This window comes from Typopeltis vanoorti, chromosome 9 (genome assembly GCF_054136105.1).
Source record: "Typopeltis vanoorti isolate ZY-2024b chromosome 9, IOZ_Tvanoo_1.0, whole genome shotgun sequence".
NCBI classification, from domain to species: Eukaryota; Metazoa; Arthropoda; class Arachnida; order Uropygi; family Thelyphonidae; genus Typopeltis; species Typopeltis vanoorti.
In genome coordinates, this window is record NC_143557.1 from 5,449,044 (window position 1) to 5,471,132 (window position 22,089).

Here is a 22,089-nt window from a genome sequence, read left to right on the forward strand (position 1 = left end):
CATCCACATATTCCAATCCTCTCTTCTGACACATTCTAGCTATTATATTATTTATGACTGCTCATCACAATCATACCTAGGCAACAAGCACACTATCTTTCCTCTCTGCGTCTTCTTTCGTACTACCTCAAGCAAAAATCTCATATCTCTCGCTGCCCAGTTTTCATTGCCTCTCAAGTCATTTGTTCCTACCACCGTACATTACATCTCTTACCATTCCCTCTATCCTACTGTTTCCATTCTCTCCTCTTCTATCATTCGCATAACTCTCTCTCATTCTCTCTCTTCCACTTATCCTATTCTCTCCTCTTCCATCATTCCCACAATTCTCTCTCATTTCCTCTCTTCTACCGTTCCAATTCTCTCCTCTTCTATCAGTCCCATACCTCTCTTTCATTCCCTCTCTAAAATAAAAGCTAAAAAACTTTTTAACAGATGTTAGAAAAGCTAAGCAGTGCTTTTAAATGTTAAAAAAGCTAAGTGCAGGAAAGAGTATTGGAAATGGAATCAGAGATAATAAAACTGAAGAAAGAAAGATATTCTGGATATCTAGAATAACGGACTGTTTAATGGAGGAAGCAGTGATAGAAAATATTCAAACAGAAATGAAATTGGGAGTACAACATCAATATTTAGTTATCATATATGGTTATTCATGTCTGTAGAAGAAAAAGCCACAGAAAAATGAAATGTAGAATGTCTATATTGAAATAGTCTATATTCAAGCTATGAGTCAATAGTATGAATTGCATGAAGTACAGAAAGATGGTTTAATATAAAATCAGGTGTAAAATCCACTGTTATTCATTATTTATCAATATATCAACATTATGAAGGGGAATGGCATTAGGTCTGATAACAAAATTTGTGATATTCCACTCGGATGTTTAGTTTGTGCAGATGACATTATACTCATAAATAAATCCAATACAAATTTGCAGTAAATTAATAAGGAATAAAAGAGAAATTAGTCTTCTTCTTCCTATCATGGATTTTCCTGTAGAAACACAAGTTGCTACAGGGATTTTATAAAATAGTGCAGAGCACATTTTTCAAGATATCATGTCTCCTTATCACAGTTTTGAGGGACGAGAAAAATCTCTAACTTCAATACCATCAAAAACAATCCTGGTCTTCTTTCATGCAAAAAAGGACACGTTTCACCTCACTTAGATGACAGATACTCAGATCTTCAAACAAGATCGGGTCTATCTTCTTGGGTTGACTCATCCCATGGCAACAAGCACATTACATTCACAGCTGTTCAACTCTGCAAAACCTAATGTCCTTTTCCACTCAATATATCACTCTCACTGGACTAATTTTAATGTTATGTAAATCCAAAATCCTAATACTATTCTTAAATTTCGAGTGGTGCACAAAAATTATTATTATTCAAGATCTCCAAAGAGTCACAAAAATTATCGTGGGAGATCTACCTTAGAAAACAGAGTCTGTCATACCACTGCTTAATCATTCAATGTCTGCACTCTCACCACCCTTTAAAGCAAAGTATTCCATGCAAAAAAAACTGTATGGAATGTACTGCCATTCTTAACCTCAACACTGACTCACTACATATTTCAAACTCCTAGGAATGGTCTCTGGTACTTGTCTCTTCTCATCCAACCATATGAACAATTTTAAGAGTGTAAATCTCATAAATACCTCAGTCATATTATCCCTTTGTCTCAGTTCCAGCAGACTCTTTAGATTACATGCCCTCAGTCTATCCTCATAACCAATGTTATGCAGTCTTAATATCATTTCTGTTATCTGCCTTTGCACATTCTATACAGTTACTTAATCCTATCAAAATTTCAGAGACTAGATCTGAGCAAAGTAATCTAGATGTGGCCTGATCAAGGCTTTATATATTCCCTTATCTCTGGTGGTCATTGTCCTTCTCAATGCTTTAGCAACAACCACTGCAATATTATTATTATTATTCAGGCCTCCATGGAGTAAAAAGACTCATCGTGGGAGGTCCTTCTTAGGAAACACAAAGTCTATCATAACACTCCTTGAACTCATTGATTGTTCTTGCTCTAAACACTCTTTCAGACAATGCATTCCACGGTTCAACCACTCTCCATGCAAAGAAACCACTCCTCACAGCTTCCTTTCGTAACTTCCAGGGATGGCTCCTTCTCATCGCTCCTTCCCACCGTTCAACCAAGCAAAAGAACTTCCCAATGTCTACCCTGTAACTGCCTCTCAACAGTTTAAAAGTCTCGATCATATCACCTCTCCTTCTTCTATCCACCAAACTCTGCAGTCCACATTCCCTCAGTCAAGACTCGTAATTGACACTGTACAGTACTGAAACCATCTTTGTTATCTGCCTCTGTAACCTTTCCACAGTTAATTTACGATCTTCAAATCCTGGGGACCAAATTTGAGAACAATAGTTTAAGTGTGGTCTGATCAGTCTTATACAATGAAATGATAACTCTTATCTCTGCAGGTCAGCATCCTTTTCAGTATTGCAGAAATCCTCTGGGTTACCTTCACCACCTTTGCAATATGCTCCCTGAATTTCAGTTTTCTATCAATCATCACCCCCAGATCTCTTGTCCCCCCCCCCCTACTTCCTCCAGTATATATCTCCTCCAATAGAGTATGCAGTGTCCCATCGATGTGGCCCAAACTTCAAGACCTAACGTTTTGCTGCATTAAACCGAAACCCCCATTCATTTGCCCATCTGTCTAGTTTATTCAAATCCTCTTGCAGGGCTGCCACATCTGCACTATTACTGATAACCCTTCCCAGCTTCACATCATCCACAAACAACTGAATATCCCCTTGCAATCCATCGATATAAAGGTTGAACAATACAGGTCCCTGTACCGAGCCCTGCGGAACCACACTTTTAACCTTCTGCTTCGTTGATATTGCTCCACCATACAAACTCTGATACCTATCAGATAGCCAATCCTGAATCCATTTGACTAACCCGACATTTAAACCCATGTGATACAACTTAAATATCAGCTTATCATGTTGCACCCTGTCAAAATGCCTTTTCAAAATCCAAAAAAATGGCAGTATATGTCTTTCCCTCATCAACTGCTCTTGTCACTTTATTATAAAACGCAATCATATTACTAATGCAAGAGCGCACCTTAACAAATCCATGTTGATTCTCACAAGATAACATTACCCTCATCTGCGCAACTATGTATATAGTCCCTCACTAACTTCTCCAAGACCTTAACAACTACTGATGACACACAAACTGGCCTATAATTAGACACTTCCAGTCTGCTACCACCCTTGTTCAGCAGCACTATCTTACATTCCTTCCATGGGTACCTTTCCCGCAGCCAGACTTTTATTGAAGAGCCAGATCAACAGAGCTGTCAGTTTTTTAGCACATTCTCTCAAAACCTATGGTGAAATACCATCCAGTCCCAGAGCTTTACTGATATATCCAGAGCACTCAGTATTTGGAACACACTCTCCTCTTGCACCTCTAAACCCTGAATCTGCCCTATCCCTCTAGTATTAAAACCTTCTTCTTCAGGATGAAATACTCCAATAAAGTGTTCACTGAACAACTCCACTACGTCCTCTGCATCAGTCACTCTATTCCAATTTTTATCCTGCAATGTCATTCTTCCACAATCATTTCTCCTCCTACTGGCCACATAGCTAAAAAATTCCCTAGAATTTTCTTTGGATCTTAGGGCCAATCTTTTCTCATATTCCAGTTTTGCCTTCCATACTAGTCACTCTCCTGGCCTGCATCTTTTATTCTTCGTGTATCTGCCTTCCACCCCTCTTTTTCAACTGCAGTTCCCGTTTGATATTGTTTGTCATCCACTTTACACCAAATTGTGTCTGCTTCTTCACTCGTGGAATACAGCTTACTATTGCTGCTAACAAATATTCCTTCACAATTTCCCAAGCACTAATGATATCCCGGCCTTCCAATTCTGCCCTCCATGGAACTGCCCCTAGTTGATGCCTACACTATTATAATCACCTGCCTTATAATTGAGCATACGTTCCCTTTTCTTTGATACACCTGCATGTCTATTCATCTTCCAAGTCAAAACCACATGGTCACTCTCTCCAACTGGTGGGAAAGATCTCATCTCACTTATTGTCAGCTCTTCTGATGCTATGACCAAATCAAAAACTCTTAAACCTCTTGTTTCCTCTATTACATGTCGCCTAAGAATTTGTTCCTCAAGAATTCTAGAAATTCCATTCCCCTTATTACTACATGCATTTTTCTCTTCCCAGCTTATACTGTTGTAGTTAAAATCTCTCATAACAATGATTCTTCTTGCACTTGCCAAGCTCAACTGCCTAAACATCTCATGTTCCCAACCCTATGGCCCTTAGCTTGTAGCAACATCCCACTGAATATCCTGTCTTGCCCCTCTACCTCACACCATGTGCTTTCAAAACCATTAGTGTCGCTTCCTTCCAAAGACTCCACTCTTAGAGGACATAAGTCATCACTTATCATAAGCAGTACTCCACCACGTTTTCCTTTCCTATCCTGCCGAAAAATGCTGTACCCTGCTACTTCAATTCCTGTTACTATATCATCCTCCATCAACGTGTCAGAGATCCCAATAATCTTTGGCCAGGCTGATGCTATCAGAACCGTCAATTCATCTCCTTTATTTTGGATACTCCTGGCATAAAAGCATAAAAATATCACTGCTTCTATACCTATCATTATCCTCTCCCAACCCTACAATAGTACACTGAACTTAGATATGTCATCTATACTATCAACCCAAGATTTCCTTTCCAGCTTATTCAAATCCACCTGAAGAGACATAACATTAGCACTAATACTAATAACTCTCTCAAGCTTCATACCATCTGCAAATAAATAATAAGTCTGTAATCTAGTGACAATATCATAACATAAGTAGTGAACAAATGGTCTTGATGTTGGAGGCTTAATGGATTGTATACAGCACTCAGAAAGGATTAAAACAGAATTTAATACTTCCTATATTTCGTCACAGTCAATGACACATCTTCAGGGATTACACAAAAAAACTAATTTTGCACATATACACAAATACCACACAATACTAAGCCAACCACATGGATGACTCTAAAATCATATCTAGGTGGAGCATCCTCTATGGGCAGTTGTAGGTGGCCTGGAATGTAAGTTGGGATCTCTGATGATAAGTGTTTCCCAAATCTTAGGAAGCTTAATGCAACCGTATTTATTTAGATTTGGTTGATTTCTGAGCGCTGCTGCAGATTCTAAAAATACTCTCTTTTTTGAATTTGCTGTGGTGGGGCATGGTGGTTTTTTCCCAAGAGATCCTGTGGGTTGTATCGAAGACATGGTCAGCCAGGCCTGACTGACCATAGTCGTGGTTGCAGATGTATGACTTGTGTTCTCCTAGGTGGATGGTTGCTGATCTGCCTATCTGTCCAAAGTATGCCAGCTTACAGCAGTACTTTATAAACTCAGGCACTGAGAGAGGAGGGAGCTGATTTTTTGCAGAACAGATAAGGGTAGCAAGTTTGCAGTGGGGCTTAAATGTTGTGTGTAGGTTGTACTTTTTTAAAATCTTGGCTATTTTTTCAGATGTGCCACAGATGTAGGGTATGGTGATGGCATTCCATTTCTAAACTCTTTCTGAAGAGATGGCTGGGAAATGGGGAAGGAACTGATTTTTTTTTTATAATGTGATCACTGTAGCCACTGGAGAGGAAGGTGTTGTGTATGTGGTCGAGCTCAGTTGCAAGGGTGGTTCCACTGGAACAAAGATCGTGGGCTCTCTTGGTTAGAGTTTTAATAATGCCATATTGTTGTGTAGGATGGTGGTGGGAGAGTTTGTGAATGTATCTGCCTGTGTGCATAGGTTTTCTATATACAGTGAAAGAAAGTGTACCATAAGAAGGAGTGTAACTAACGTGTCGAGGAAGGGTAAACTATTATTCTTTTCCATCGTAAACTGGATTCTCACACCCTCCTTATACGTCTTCTAGGTATGTCCCCCTTCTTCTGCCCTCTTTTCCCATTCTATGAAAGATTTCTTCCACATTAACCCAGTAACAATCCTTTACCAACTATTGAACAATGGTCCTAGTACTGATTCTTCCTAATTGCTTGAAGAGGATAGTCCAGTTAAATGATGGTTCACTTAGGTCACTCTCACTGACATTCTGTTTCCACTTCATGCATTGTCTATATATGTTTTCATGGGTGCTATTCTTCTCTTAAGCCTGTAAACATGTGCAACTGGTCAATATCTGCTCACTGTGCAGCTTCAAACAAACCATACCAACTACTCATCTTCCTCTTTCATTCCATCTATCAATGTGCTCTGCAACAGACTTCCTTCCATAGTTTTCCTTAAGTTGTTGAAAAACATATCAACAGGTTCCTTTTTTCATTTAGAACACAAAAGGCACTATTGTGCCACAGCTTTTGCACTCTCTTATTATATTAACACCACACCTCCATGTACTTAGACTCATTGTGGAAGTTACAATGCCCATCAAACCATAACTTAAACTTGTTCAATGTATCTGCATTCACCACAATGTCAGGCAACGCATTCCACTCACCAACTACTCTCCATGGAGAGAACCTGCTCTGTATGTCCTTGTTCACACCCTCCTTATACATCTTCTAGGTATGTCCCCCTTGTTCTACTCTCTTTTCCCATTCTATGAAAGATTTCTTCCACATTAACCCAGTAACAATCCTTTACCAACTATTGAGTGTGGATATGATATAAAAATAAAATATAAAAGTGGGGAGAGAAAGAGAGAGAACAAGCAGTCATGTCTTAAATAACAGTGAATGTGCATAGCAAGGATCCAAAGACCAGATTTTTTGCTTGGAAAGTAGTACATAATGGAATCAGAGGGAAATGTGAGTGCATTGTTAGTAAATGGTCAGTAGGACTACTAAAGGGCTGTCGATGCACAATATATAGCCTCTTACAGTTAAGTCATCTTCCAGCATTATAGCCTATTTCCACAAACACGGCTCTGGCAAACCTGGTGAGCATTACCACCAAAAAAGTATTTCCTCCAACTATGGAAGATATACTTTTTTTGCAGCAATGGTAGTAGATGTCTTTCATCACCTGGTGAAATACCACTACCTTGCTTATTAGAGACCTGAAGTGGCTGCAGTCATGTTTTAAAGCTAGAGCAAGGGTTCTGGTTTCTGTCCTCGCCCCACTCTTCCCACATGCAGAGAATGACACCCTCAATGACATACCAATCTCAACATAGCGGTCCAGAACCCTCCTCCATTCACGGGTACAGCAGTTAAACAGTTCCACAGGCCAGCTGCTGGATAGTGCATGGGACCGAACCAGCTAGTAACATATCAAGAGGCTTCCCAATCAGCCAGTATCAAATCCTACAGCCACGTATTCTGTCAGTCTGTAACTGGAAGGAGATCAAATACTGTGGTTGCAGGAAGAACTGTGAAGGCCACGTATGGAGAGGAGATTGGGTTCCCTCTGTGGGGGTGGTATGTTTGTAAGTCTGCTACCTCTCACTGTATGCTCCACTTCCTCTATCTCTTCCTCACAAAATATAATGAACCACAACCCAAAGAAATGAGATTTTACCACAGATCTCAAAAATTCTCCCCACAAAAAAATAGATAAAAAAACTCATAAAAAAAACTAAAAAATTCCATCCACAAAACATCAAAAATCCAATAAACAACCAACCTATATTAATTCTTTCCAAAAAAAATTTCCCCATCCACAGTCTAAACAGCAATATAAATGTGTACTACCACCTATAGTCACCTAAACCAGAGGTACTATTCCTATCAGAACCCCAACTGGCAACCTCACAGCCAATATCCACGTCAACTATACATTACACAGCTACTTCAGTCACAAAGACAGCACTTGTGCATTCAGAACCAACATATCATGCCAGAGACTGCAAAACATTTAATCCCCCACTGTTTGATCTGCTTTGGCTCAAAATTTCTATACCAAACCTACCTGCCCTTTTCATATGTTCTCTCTCTTGCTCTCCAAACTCAGTCAACCACTCCAACCTCTTCAACTATCTCTCTCTTTCTCTAAAGGTTTCTGCAGTTGAAATACCACAATAGTGAGGTCATCCTTATTGGGGACGTCAATGTCCACAACTCACATCAGCTCCCCTTATCCAGTTTCACCAACCAGGCAAGGATGCTGAGGTGTTTGCCATCAGCAATGACCTATCTCAGATCATCAATCTTCCTACCAAAATACCTCACAAACCCTCTCCAATTTGCCAACATACCTGACCTCTTCTTAACAAGTTCCCCTTCCAGGTATACTGTGGTTTTCAGTTCTCTTTGTAACTTGAACCACAACCTCTTAGGAGTCTCTTTTGCCAAAGAACAACCGCCACCCACCAGTTCACAGTCTCGTGTCCTTTGGCACTATAAGGTTGACAACTGGGAGGACTTCTGCAACTTCTATCCTCCTTCCCATGGCCCAACTACTCCTTCAGTTCTTCTGATCCAAATACCTGCTCAGACAGAATAACAGAAATCATCCTCACAGGAATGAAGGCTTTCATCCCTTATTCCACTCCAAATTCTCAGCTACCATCCAAGCCTTGGTTCTCAAAAAAGTGTGCCAATGGTGTAAAAGAAAAAATCTCTGTTTACCATGAATAGCTGAAGACCAAAACTCCAGCTACCCATTCTGCCTACACTGCAGCTTTGCAACCATTGTAAAAGCATCAACTCAAAGTCAGACTTTGAAATGGTCAAATGCTGCAAACTCGTCTCCTGCTCAAATAGCAGTCACTTCTTCTGGTACTCTTGCCAAGGCCATTCGACTCCTTCATATCTCCCATAGTCTTCTGACAAAAACAAATCCAAAGAAACTTCAATAACCTGAACACAAACAAGGCATCTGGTGCTGATGGCATCCCACCTATTGTGTTAAAAAATTGTGCCCCAGAACTATAACCTATATCGTCTTTTCAATCTATCCTATTCATCTGGCATCCACCCTCAACATGAAAGCAGACCCACATCTAGCACATCATAAAAAAAAAGGTGATAAAAGTCAACCAATGAATTACTGTCCAATTGCTCTCACACCCTCCTTATACCATATCAAGTTATCAATTATTCAACCACCTAATCAGTAACCAGCAGTATGGATTCTGCCATTCTTAATCTACAGATAATCTTCTGGCCTTCACCACCCACCTCTGGAGTCAAGCCATGGAGAAATTTGGAGAAACTCACGTAGTTGTCTTTCTCTTGTATATAAATGACCTGCTCTCTCAGACTTCCAATCCTATCCATAGCTTTGTCGCTAACAGTACACTCCATTGCTCCTTTTCATTCGACAAACTTTGTAGTACTCAAGTATTAGAATCCTCAACATCTACCATGACAGTGACTTGAACTCAGATATCCAGCTATATCTCAGAACACCATACTGGTGTTCTGAGATATAGCAGGCCTGTGCCCATGGCTGAAGTCCTCCATGAAATAATGATCTTGCACTTATTGTGATAGTCAGCCATGTCATCCATACTTCCCATACAGTCCTGAGCTATAGTAGCTACCAACCATATACAGTACTTTGTACTGCTGTCCTTCAATCTCACACTCAATTGCCTCAAATAAACTGTCTTCATGATAATATGATCTACTCTGCAATCATTAGCATTATCCCCCACCTCTTCCCACCCTATTCTCAACTCCTACTTATTCTTGATGATTTAGATATTACTATACATAAAGAATAATATTAAATTCATTACCTGGAGACTAGTTTCATACACAATTTGTTTCAATAATGAAACAAATACCTACTTAAACTTCCATCCTATGGTCTGCCTTCCTCACTCTGCAATGGATTGGCAAATTTCTCGTTGGTCACCCACTATCTGTCATGGTGAAGAGTTTACTCTCCTCAGATTTCCCCACCAGTGTAGGAGTATCCCAGGTTCTGTTCTTTCACCCACTTTCTTCCTCTTGTATATAAATGACCTGCTCTCTCAAACTTCCAATCCCATCCATTACTTTGTCGATGACAGTGCACTCCATTCCTCCTTTTCATTCAACAAACCTAGTACTGCTCAAGTATTAGAATCCTCAAGATCTACCATGACCAGTGACCCAAACTCAGATCTCCTAGATATATCCCAGTGAGGCAAGGACAACCTTGTAAACTTCAATGCCATCAAACCTTAGTTATGATTGATCTGTGGCAAGAAAGAGCTCACATCCCTCCCCATTACCATTAGTAATACTGAGATATCCAAACACATTCAGATTTCTCTACTCGGACTAACGTGTACCTCCAATCTTTCCTGGTACAACCACATTTTAACTACAGCTTCCACAGCCACCAAACAAATTGGTGTTCTTTTTCATACAAGACACTACTACACACACCTTCACAACTGCTAACTCTATACAAAGCCCAAATCCAGCCGGCCATGAAATATTGCTCCCATATTTGAGGTGAAGCACCAAAATCTTCTAAGATTGCTCAATTCTATCTAGAAGAGTGCAATCCAGCTAATTAAACATCAGAGGGACACAAACTGAAAATCATAGATTGTTCAGTTTCTACCTTGTGCCTCTTCTAGAGATACTTTCACAGAGTGTTCTGCTGATTTGGCCATTATTATTCCTCCACTCTCCTCCAAATCATTAAATCAAGAGCCACTGCTAACTAATACCATTTTACAGTCCATCTCGAAACTCACTGAACCACCTTAACTTCTTGACTGGCATGCATGCAGTATCAAGTAGAGTGATGTGGGCAAATATGAGAATGGAGAACTGGACAATGAGACTTATTTGTGCCTATAGTCCCACAAAAGATTCTACTAAGGTAGAAGTGGAGGAATTTTTTGAGGCTTTTAGAGAAAGCAACTGACACAATGAAAAAGGAAAAGTTGGTCCTTGTTGGGGATCTAAATAGCAGAGTAAGAAATGATTGTCAGACATACAAAAATATTTTCAGAAAATTTGGAGAAAAGAGCAAAGCTAATAATAATGGCAAATACCTGTTGGATTTCTGCTCAGGACATGGACTGGTTATTACTAACACAATGTTCCAACATAAAAATGTGCACAAATTCACATGGAGAGAAGAGGCAAGCAATAAGAAAAGTCTCATTGACTATGTTATTGTTGATAGTGATGTTTTCTCACTGGTACAGGACACCAGAGTGTACAGAGGATTTGAAATTGGAAGTGATTACCATTTAGTCTTGAGCAGGATAAAATTGAATTTCATATTGAAAAGAATAACATGTAAGAAATTTTTAAAGCAAATAAAAGTTGAGCAGCTCTCAGATGTGAACTGTAGACTAAAATACACAAATATTATTCAAGAAAAAATGAAAGAGTTTGAGAACAGGAACCAGACCTTAAAGATTTAATGGCAAGTCCTGAAGAAAACACTGATTGATTCAGTGCCAGAGAGGCATGTGGTGAGGTTGTCTGCAAGGATAGAAAAATCAGAACCCCATCGTGGATACAGAAAGTTAAAGAAGCAGTGAAGGAAAAGAAGAAAACTTATCAAAAGTTCCTTGCAAATAAGTCAGCTTGTGCTCTTAAAGAATATAGAGACAAATGTAAGAGAGCTAAATATTGTATAAAACTAGCTATCAAAAGTCATGGGAAGATTTGGATAAGAACATAGAAAATGAATATCGAGAAAGTAGCAAGATATTCTGGAGGTTGTTGAAGAAGCTCAGAAATGTATGAAAGAGTGCTGTAAAAGGAGTTAGAGATGATAAAGGTGACATAAAAATGGGAGAAAAAGATATCCTTGAAGTATAGAGTAATTACTTCAAAAAATTGCTAAATGAAACAAGCAGTGATAAAAACACTCAACAGGCATACAGTCAGGAATACATATCCATACTTGAAGTAGAAAAGGCCATCAAAGGCTTGAAATATGGAAAGGCAGCAGGAGTAAATGATATTCGAACAGAAATGCTGAAGTATGGTGGCATAAAAGTCTTACAGTGGTTGAACTGCATAGTTCAGAAGGATGTCCCTCTGCCTGGACAGAGGAACGAATTCCAGATGATTTGAATAGAGCTCTCATAGTACCAATATATATAAAAAGGGAAATAAAATTGAATATGAGAATTACCGATGTATTTCCCTACTGAGTGTTCCTGGCAAGATCTATGCAAGTATACTTGAGAAATGGTCGAGAATGTTTGTGGAAGAGAAGCTTGGTGAAGAACAAGCTGGACTCAGGCCAAATAGAGGATGTCAGGATCAGACCATCACTTTACAACAAATAGTCGAGAAAGCATGGGAATATAACAGAGATCTGTATTTAAGTTTTGTCGATTTGGAAAAGGCATATGACAAGGTGCCAAGAGAGAAGCTATTCAAAACACTACAGTTATATGGTGTTAATGGGACATTATACCAAGCAATACTTACTCTTGATTTGTAAGTCAGCAGTTAGAATTGAAGGAAGTACAGGAAGATGGTTTAAATGTTAAATCTGGTGTCAGACAAGGATCTACATTATCCTCTCTCTCATTATCTATATGGATTACATTATGAAGGAAAGTGGTATTAAACCTGATATCAAAATTGGAGATGTTAATCTCAGCTTTTTGCTTTATGCAGATGATGTTATACTTCTAAATAAATCCGCTACAGGTCTGCAAGATTCCCTGACTAAATTGAATAAGTGTTGTAATAGATATGGTATGAAGGTCAGCATTAAAAAGACAAAGAAGACAATGAAAATAGGCAGAAACATTGAAAATATCAACTGCATTGTGAATGGAGAACTTATAGAACAAGTAAAACATTTTTTTTGGTGAAGATGGTAAATCAAATATGGAAATAGACAACAGAATCAACAAAGCTGGTATGCTAGGCAGTCAAATGAATACATTTATATGGAATAAGAGAAAAATTAGTGAAAACACTAAATTAGCTGTATACAAGACAGTGTTCAAACCAATTTTAACTTATGGATCTGAGAACTGGGTGAGAAGTAAAACACTTGACCAAAGACTAGTGACGCAGATATGAGAGTCCTGTGAAAGAGTAGGGGCATGAACAGATGGCATCAATGGCAATATCATATTAAAAACAAGGATATCAGGAAAGAACTTGGTATTGTCAGCATCTAGGAATGCATTAGCAGAGCTAATCTCCGGTGGTATGGTCACTTAAACAGAATGGGCGAGAAAAGATTAGCAAAACAAGTGTTCTCTGCCAGGTTGGCAGCAAAACGACCCAGAGAAAGACCAAGAAATAGGTGAATTCATACAGTAAAAAGCACCTTCGAAGACAGAAATATAAGACCTGATAATACTGGAGTCTTGACAGGAAACAGACTAATTTGGAGGAAAATTGTAAACAGGAAGTTAGTAATGATGTAAATTTTTCATGTAGTACTCTCATATCCTGTACACCTCCTTGAAGGTATATATATCAGGAATTCGATGATGATGAAATTATATTCTTAGTTTCATCCTTTATCCAAATGCAAACAAACAAAGTTTGTGCATGAAGTCACTTCACAACTGGGCTACTTGTATATAGAAGCTAATCACTTCACATCAATTGTCTTAGTATCCCATAAAGCAGGGGTGTTCAACCCGTCGATCGCGGAGCGATTTTTGATTGATCTCTTGTGTATTTCTCCTTACTTACAAATTTAATTAAAACTGAAAACATAATATTTTATTTATCATTGTTTTGTATTATTTTTAATTCGCTTTAAGTGTATTGCTATTTTTTATTTATTTTTCGTTAAAATTGTCAAATCAGTAATTTTCTTATAAGTCCGGGTAAATGAATTAATTTGGATCAGTGGAAGTCAAACAGCGAGCCGAGTGAATACGATTATAAGCAAAGTGTAAAAACTCCATTGTAGCTTAAATATTAAATATTCCAAAGCACATTACATCGATTTTTTACTTAGGTTAAGTCCCATGTGAATATTGTAAAAAAATAAACTTTGTTTGTCTCGGTATAGTTTGTATTAGATGTTTTTGTAAATAACTCTTTTGAAGCTAACTGTATATACTGCTTTAATAAGAATATTTTAGAGTGTTAAAAACAAAGTCAATGTTTTTGTCGCCAAAGCTGTACATGGTGGCATTAGAAAGATTGCTACTGAAACTTCTATGTATGAGAAAGGTTTGCATGCTCTAAGTGTAAACATCTCCGAAGTCAGTCAGAAAGAGTTCAAACAACTTTCCGATGGCCAGCAACTTACAATCAAAAGAAAGCGGAGGAGAACAAAAGGCGTGCCGAACTTGAAACTTAAGATCAAAGACTCATACCAATTCTTTAGGGGGGTTGCCAAATTTCATGCAAGGTCTGAGAGGAGGCCTAATAAAAAAGGACTGAAGCAAGCAGAAGGGGTTCCGGTTCCAGAATTGCTGTCAGAGAGGAGGCCACCCGGGCCAGAGTCGCCGTCAGAGAGACTGCCTGGATCCACATTGCTTGAGAGAGGAGTTTCCCGCTTCCAGAAAGGAGCTTCTCGGTTCGAGACGTCGCTAGAGAAAGACTACTAGGCCGCAGACAAGGTTTCAAATTGCCGAAAGGAAGAGTTCCAATTCCCGGAGAAAAGTTTCCAGGCCAAGTTTATATCAGACATTCACCAGTGTGTTGTGTTTTCATTACAATTTAATGAATCAAATAACTTCACTGATATTGCTCAGTTAATGGTATTTATTCGCATGGTATTTCAAGATTAATCAAGTAAAGAAGAACTTTTGAAAATTATACCATTATTGGGAAGGAGTAGAGGAGAAGACATTTTTTCAGCATTTGATGAATTTGTGAAACAACATAAACTTCCGCTTTTTAAACTTGTGTCTATTACTACTGATGGTGCTCCTGCAATGATAGGTAATAAATTGGGCTTCATTTCATTATGTAAAAACGATGACAAATATCCTGAATTTTTAACGTACCAATGTATTATTCACCAACAAGTACTGTGTAGTAAAAGATTATTAAATACAAAAGATGTTTTGGATATTACATTTAAAATTGTAAATTCTGTTCGAGGAAAAGCCCTGCAATGGCAGTTATTTAAATTACAGGCAGATGATGATAGGGAACTTCTGTTGTACAATAATGTTCGATGGCTCAGCAGAAGTCAATTTTTTTGAAAGATTTCTAGCATTAATTAACGATAGAAAAAATTTCTTGATGAAAAAGGAGATATTTATCCACAATTGAGCGATAAAGGATGGTTGTTACATGTAGCATTTTTAGTAGATTTCTGAATGAAATTAAGCAATTTAAATTTAGAGTTTCAAGGTAGAGATAAAAATTTAATTGACATGTTAAGTTCAATAAAAACTTTCCAACAATACTTACTTTTATTAAAGAAAAATATAAATGACCACAAATTTAGACATCTCCCCATATTTATTAAAATTTTTTGAACAAAATCAAGAAATGCTTCGCTATGATTTAAAAGAATTTATTCATGAAATAGAATTAGTTGAGGAAGAAATAAATTCAAGATTTAAAGATTTTAATAAAATTGAAATGATTGTATCTTTAACAATAATCCATTTCAAGAAAACTTGAACATCACAGAAATTTCAAATAAAATTAATGGGCTGTTTGATATAAACCAAGCTGAAGTAGAACTTGAGATAATAAACATTCAGAATAGTTTACACTTAAAATTAATAAACAATGAAGTCATTTGGAAGTATGTACATGAAAAATTCCCAATATTAACTGATATTGTGTGAAAAATTCTGTCGTGTTTCAGATCGACATACTTGTCAAAATCCGCTTTTTCAAATATGACTGTCATAAAAAATCAATTAAGAAACCAAGAGTACATCTTATCATAGCAACACTATGATGTGCAGTGTTTGCAATACTAGCAATACACCCTCAAAACTTCAGTGTACTGTCAACCGTCACTCCTAAATCTCGAATCCCATCCACTTCATACAGTATGGCACTGTCATTATAGTACACAGCCTTATTACTATTATTTGACACCTCCAGGGAGTCCAAAGACTCATCAAGGGAGGGCACCTACTCTACAACTCTCTGTCTCCATCACTCAACCTCATGATCTACACCGCCATCACTATTATTTTCACAGACAATCACAAACATGCATGCCCATGGCAGGATTCGAAGCCACAGCCTTTTGGCTGGAGAGCGAATATGCTAACCACTCAGCCAACCAGGCACTCCAAAATGCAACACCTTGCACTTATTGCACTGCAATAAGTGCAAGGCACAATTTCAAAAGACAATTATCATTATGCCTGAAAAGGAAAGTTTTTAACTAATCTATTCTTCCTATATTGACATACTGCTGTGAAGCATGGGCACTAAATGCAAAGGAAATTCAAAAATTCAGAAATTCAAGAAGTTCAAGGCAAGGTATGATAGATATTGTGTGGAAGCTGAATAGTTGTAGGTGGTGTTGGTGGATAGGGTGTTGAAGTTTAGGGGGCACATTGCAAAAGTGGCTAAATCAGCTCATCAAATCACTCGGTTACTGAAGAATACTTTGAAGAGCAGAGACAACCAAGTTATTGTTCCTCGATATCAAGCCTTGATAAGACCCCATCTTGACTACTGTGCCCAGATCTGGGCACCAGGGTTTCTTCTTGATGGGGAGGAGGTAGAGAGGATCCAGAAGCGAGTGACCAAGATAATAGCAGGTCTATGGAATGAACCTTATGAGAACAGGTTGAAGATTAGTGGGTTGCAGACATTGGTTGATAGGCAGAAGAGGGGTGATATGATTAAGACATTCAAATTACTGAAGGGTATCTATAAGATTAATTCAGAGGATATTTTTCAGAACAGGTCTGGTGGTGGGAGGACTAGGGGCCATCCATGGAAACTGGGCAAGAGTGTGGTTAGCAAAGGTGTTAGAACTAGGTTTTTTGCATGGAGAGTGGTGAATGAGCAGATAAGTTGCCGGCGTCATGACTGTGAATGGGTTCAAGGCAAGGTATGATAGATACTGTGTGGAAGCTGAACAGTTGTAGACATGATGTTTAGAGCCTCCCTCGATGGGTCTAAGGACTCCTTGGAGTTGCCCGTAATAATAATAATAATTAAGGACAACAGAATTTAGTATGGAAAGACATGTGCTCGGCATCACAAGACTAGATCACAAAAGGAACACGTGGATAAGAAATCAAACCAAAGTCACTGACATCAGTGAAAGAATGAAACATCTGAAGTGACAGTGAGCTGGGCATGTTGCTCAATGACAAGAACAACGATGGACAAAATGCCAATGGTGTATAAATGACTAGCACTGTGTGCCAGTCATGCATACATCCAGCAGTGGACTGACAATAGCTGATGATGATGATAATTAATTAAAAAAATAAAATGATAATAATAAATGAGTCCTGGATACACTACTAAATAACACTCTATCAATCAGAAAAACGGTTGACGGTCATCAATTCATTCATTCCTAAATTCAATTCCTAACTATCTGATTAATCACTACTATATATGACCATTGAATAAACTCTTAATCATCAAATGGGGTGGTTACATTTCCGAACTGTATAATTAAAAAAAAAAAAAATGCAAACATTAAATTAATATGGTGTACATTATCGAAATAATCATGTAATAATGTCGATTTCGTAATGAGCATTATAATACATATCGTAAAATTTAAAATCGTGTTCTCATAAATCATAATATGCTACCACTAATGAATAAACGTTATGGTGAAATAACATGACCATTATTATTATTATTATCATCATACCAGTAGACAGTCACTTTTATCTTGCGAAGTCTTATGATCATTTTAACTATTGGAGGTGCAAAATATAACTGGCGACGATGTTGGGCAGAAACATCTACAGTTACTGTTACAATTTCACAAATTTGTATTTACTTACCAGAAAACAAGAAGGCACTAATTATCAATACAAAACTTGATTTCATGATCGAAGTATATTTTGTTAATATTGTTTATGCAAACACAAGTTGCAGTTTACCAACTGATTACTATACTGACACCGACAGAATCACATGCCAAAGAAAACACAATTTTGTTCAGAGCACAGACTGGTGCATAAAGGCGGCACCATTCAAATAAAAGCTATCGTATCATGCAGGTAAAGCTTTAATTAATTCGGCATGAATCAGGTTTTCAGTATAGAGTCTTAACGAATGTATATCAGAAATGCAAAGAATGAACAAAATAATAGTAACAATACAAAATTCTAAATGTATTGATTCCTACTAAACACGTACTAGGTTCTTTTAAGTAACTTATTTAGGATAGATTTAGCACTTACAGCCAAGCAACTCAGGCTATGAGGGCAGTGCATCATGTCTGTTAATTCTGTGCGTATTCTTATGGCAGGTTTGTCTGTTTAGGAAAGCTGAAAAACCCCAAGTTTCCGGGAAGAAAAACCTTTCCAAACCTGTAAGAGACCGGATAACCCATCTTCAGTAGAAAATCCCCTAAAGGTTCTTTGGGTTCTAGACGGGATTCAAACCCAGGGCGTTCCAACCAAAGAGCATCGTCGAACCAAGTAAGCAAAAAGGACCAAGCAAAAAAAAAAAAAAAATTCACCTAAATTCGAGGATTTAAAATTAGAAAGAGAAAAAAATTAGCTAACGCCTTTTATTCCCTTATAGGGAGTAGGCGAGGCCTTTTAATCTTATCTACCTTTTTGGAGACTGTGTAGGCAGTTCAATCTCCGCTGGTAGCCAATCAGAGATAGCTGGTCCAAGACTATCGCTAATTATAAGCCAAAACCGATGAAGAGACAGACAAACAAGTGCTGCCATCTCTTGGTACCTAAACTTACCAGGATATGTTTGTGTCTGAAATAATGTGGGTTCTACGGTCGATTTTCTTGAGTACACGGGACGAAAAACCTGAGTTTTTGGGAGGAAAAAACAACAACTGTTTCCCCATGCCAGAGATCAGCCAATCAAAGTTAGCTGGCCCAAGACTATCACTAATTTGGAGATAGATGTTTAGAGAAAGTGTTGTTTAGTGAAAATGTGGTAGTGCAAACCCAGAGAAACTAGAGATATCAGGAAGGATGAAATCAAGCATGTGTTTGGTCATCGCTATGATAAATTAGCATGGGTACAATAATGATTATGCAATGCCGAAAGGGATTTCACAGGCCTCCAATTTAAATGGGTTGGTAATGACATCACACAAGGGGAACTGTGGGTACAAAGGGATGTTGAAATGCATGTACATAATTGCAAGAAATATCAGGAATAAAGGTGAGGAGATTTAAGCAGTGGTAAGCTCAACTTGGTCAACCATTATAGACATCACTGAGACCTGGTTGACTGAAAATGATATAGTTACAAGGAGAGAATGTAAAGAATATATTATTATCAGGAAGAATAGAAAGAAAACAGGACAGGGGCAGGGTATTGGTGTTGATGTGCAGAATTACAACCAACAAACTGAGAAGTTAAAGAAGATATAAGAGTCTATGTAGCTCGGTGGAAGTGATGTTTATACGCCTCAGTGCTAAAGAGAGCTTCGTGAGTTCAATTCTAGTCACCGACTAGAAGAACTATTTCTTAGCGTGAGAGCGACCAGTTAGTCGCTCTCACGCTAAGAAATAGGGCATAGGGCTAACCACATTATCCTTGTGTATGGTTGCAGTTAAATGAATCTACCTCGCCATCTACCGCCCACCTCCACCACAACTAGTATTTTTTGTCTGTAAATTGCGTGTGTTCTGAAGGGCCGATTTGTCTGTATACGGGATGAAAAATCCGAGTTTCCGGGAGAAAAAACCTCGCTACCTCCGTATGAGATCGGCTAACTCACCATTGATTGAAATCGTCCAGATAAAGATTCCTCCCGTCGCGACGAGAATCGAATTTAGGCCTATTCCAATCGAAGGCTGCAATGTACCGTTGTTCTTCCAATTGCGCTAGGGAGGAATGATTTGACAAGCAACAAATTTCTATTTGCTGATGATGCAAAGATAGGTAGGGTAGTTTTTACTTGCAGAATGACTTGAATAGGCTGGAAATATGGGCATGGGAAAAATTGCTGTCAGTTGAATGTCAGTAAATGTAAAGTCATTCACTTCGGTATGATTAGATATCCAATGTCGTATAATTAAAAAAAAAAGGCGTTAGCTGATTTTTATTATTATTTTTTTATCGTATTATATTCGTGGGATTAGGCAAGAAGAAACTGATGAGGCTAGGGATCTTGGAGTGTTAATAGATAGGAAGATGAAGTTCAGGGGCCATGTGGCAAAGATTGCAAATACAAATCAAAAGATAATTGCAATGCCGAAACGAACGTTCACATGTAAAGATAGGGATATTATTTTGCCTCTTTACAAGGCCTTGATAAGACCTCACTTGGACTGTTGTGTGCAGGTCTGGTTTCCGTTGTCATTCTTATATATTGGGAGTGTTAATAATGATATTATGATTGTGGAATACTGATTATGAAGACATATTGAGAATTTGTAGACTGCAAACAGGAGAAAGAGGGGTGATATGATTGAGACTTACAAACTTCTGAAAGGTTCAAAGAGGATTTTGATTATTGGAATTTTTCAATTCATGATGGGTGGGGAAAGGACGAGACGCCATCCCTGAATGCTGAGGAGGAAGGCTGCCAAGAGGGTGTGAGGGTGGTCCGTTGATTGCCTTGAGATGTTGTGAGTGAAAGCAGTGTGGATGAAATCATGAATAATTATGATAGCTGGTTTTTTAGTATGTGACATCCGTCGATGAGTCTCTGATTATCTCTTAATAATAATCTCTTAATAATAATAATAATAATAATAATAATAATAATAATAATAATAATAATAATAATAATAATAATAATAATAATAAAAATCAGCTAACGCCTTTTTTTTATTCCCGTATACGGGGAGTAGGCGAGGCCATTTAGCCCTATAATAATAATAATAATAATATATGCTACTCACTTGTTACTTGGAAAAATACAAGAAATAAAAGTCTTACTGGTTAAATTATTTTCATTGGAATCTCTTCATAATAATACTACTAAGTGAAAAGAAGTTGTTCATATAAAGTAGGACACTTCAGAGAGGAACATATTTGAACACTGATTAACAAACGAGGAGATTTCAAGAAAAAATAAATTAGTAACAAATTAAAATAGTACTGAGAGACTACTAAACAAATCTCCACACTCACCCAAACCTGTGTATTGGAATAAATTACTTTTTAAAAGAAAGAGATTAATATCGTGAGTGTACAAAAATCGGCACGATATTCCACAAGTTACCAGTAGTTCTCTGCTGTGCATTGATCACATACGTGTGGTATTCTTTGTTTATCACATGCGCTTTAAACCACAGGAGTAGAGGCCTCTTCAATTACGTGTTAGTTTGGGCCACAAGTTTTGCTTTAAACGTCAAATGCTTTTGTTACATCATTAAAAAACAACTAATACCAGTGCTTTTTTTCTGGGAAAAAAAAATGTGCCGGTACTCACCATGAAGATGTTATTACAGAAACTTCCGCACTTTTAACATATCATCCGATATACCCTCATCGTTTCTAGATCGCTTCCTGCTTTTGGTATCAACTGCAGGTGACGATCTCGAAGTAGCCATGAGTCCACATATTTGCTAGGGTTGAGCTGAGTGAGAGGATATCCTACTATTCTGATGAACACCAGTGCAGAAGTTTTCCGTACAAGCAGAGATGACCTAGATGAAGTTACTATAAGATTCATCTGAAAGAAACCCCTTTCTCATTCACTGGAAGATATTGCAATTGTGTCCAAAGTGTGCTTTAGAGGAAGTAGTATGTCCGGGACTTTATTTTCTTGAAGATATTCACGGAAAGCACGAACTACTTCTCTTTCATTTAAGCGAAATTTGCGTGCTTACTTTTTAATTTCAGCTATATCAAATGTCAGATGCTTCCCAGGATTTTCTGGCCAATACTTGCAATCTAAAATCTTAAAAAATTCAGGCCAATCAGCATCATCTCCTTCAAGCAGACGTTTTCCAACAACTTCTTTCAGACTTTTATAGAAGACAGATGACTTATTGCAGGACTGCATATTTCATTTTTCTGGAGCTCAATCCCTCTGAACTTCATGTTCTTCTGACTTTGAAGAGGAATACTGTAGTATGGA

At 37.9% G+C, this 22,089-nt stretch overlaps 1 protein-coding gene across 1 annotated transcript in view; it reads right to left on the reverse strand.

The window, feature by feature from the left end:
* The window catches only part of LOC150102858 (retinoid-inducible serine carboxypeptidase-like), a 279,126-nt gene extending 261,109 nt beyond the window's left edge, over positions 1-18,017 (reverse strand). The window contains exon 1 of the mRNA XM_090397958.1: positions 17,861-18,017. Coding sequence (XP_090254084.1) covers positions 17,861-17,906 — 46 coding nt within the window. The 5' untranslated portion in view covers positions 17,907-18,017. The remainder of the gene's footprint in view (positions 1-17,860) is intronic.
* Between the last annotated feature and the right edge of the window lie 4,072 nt (positions 18,018-22,089).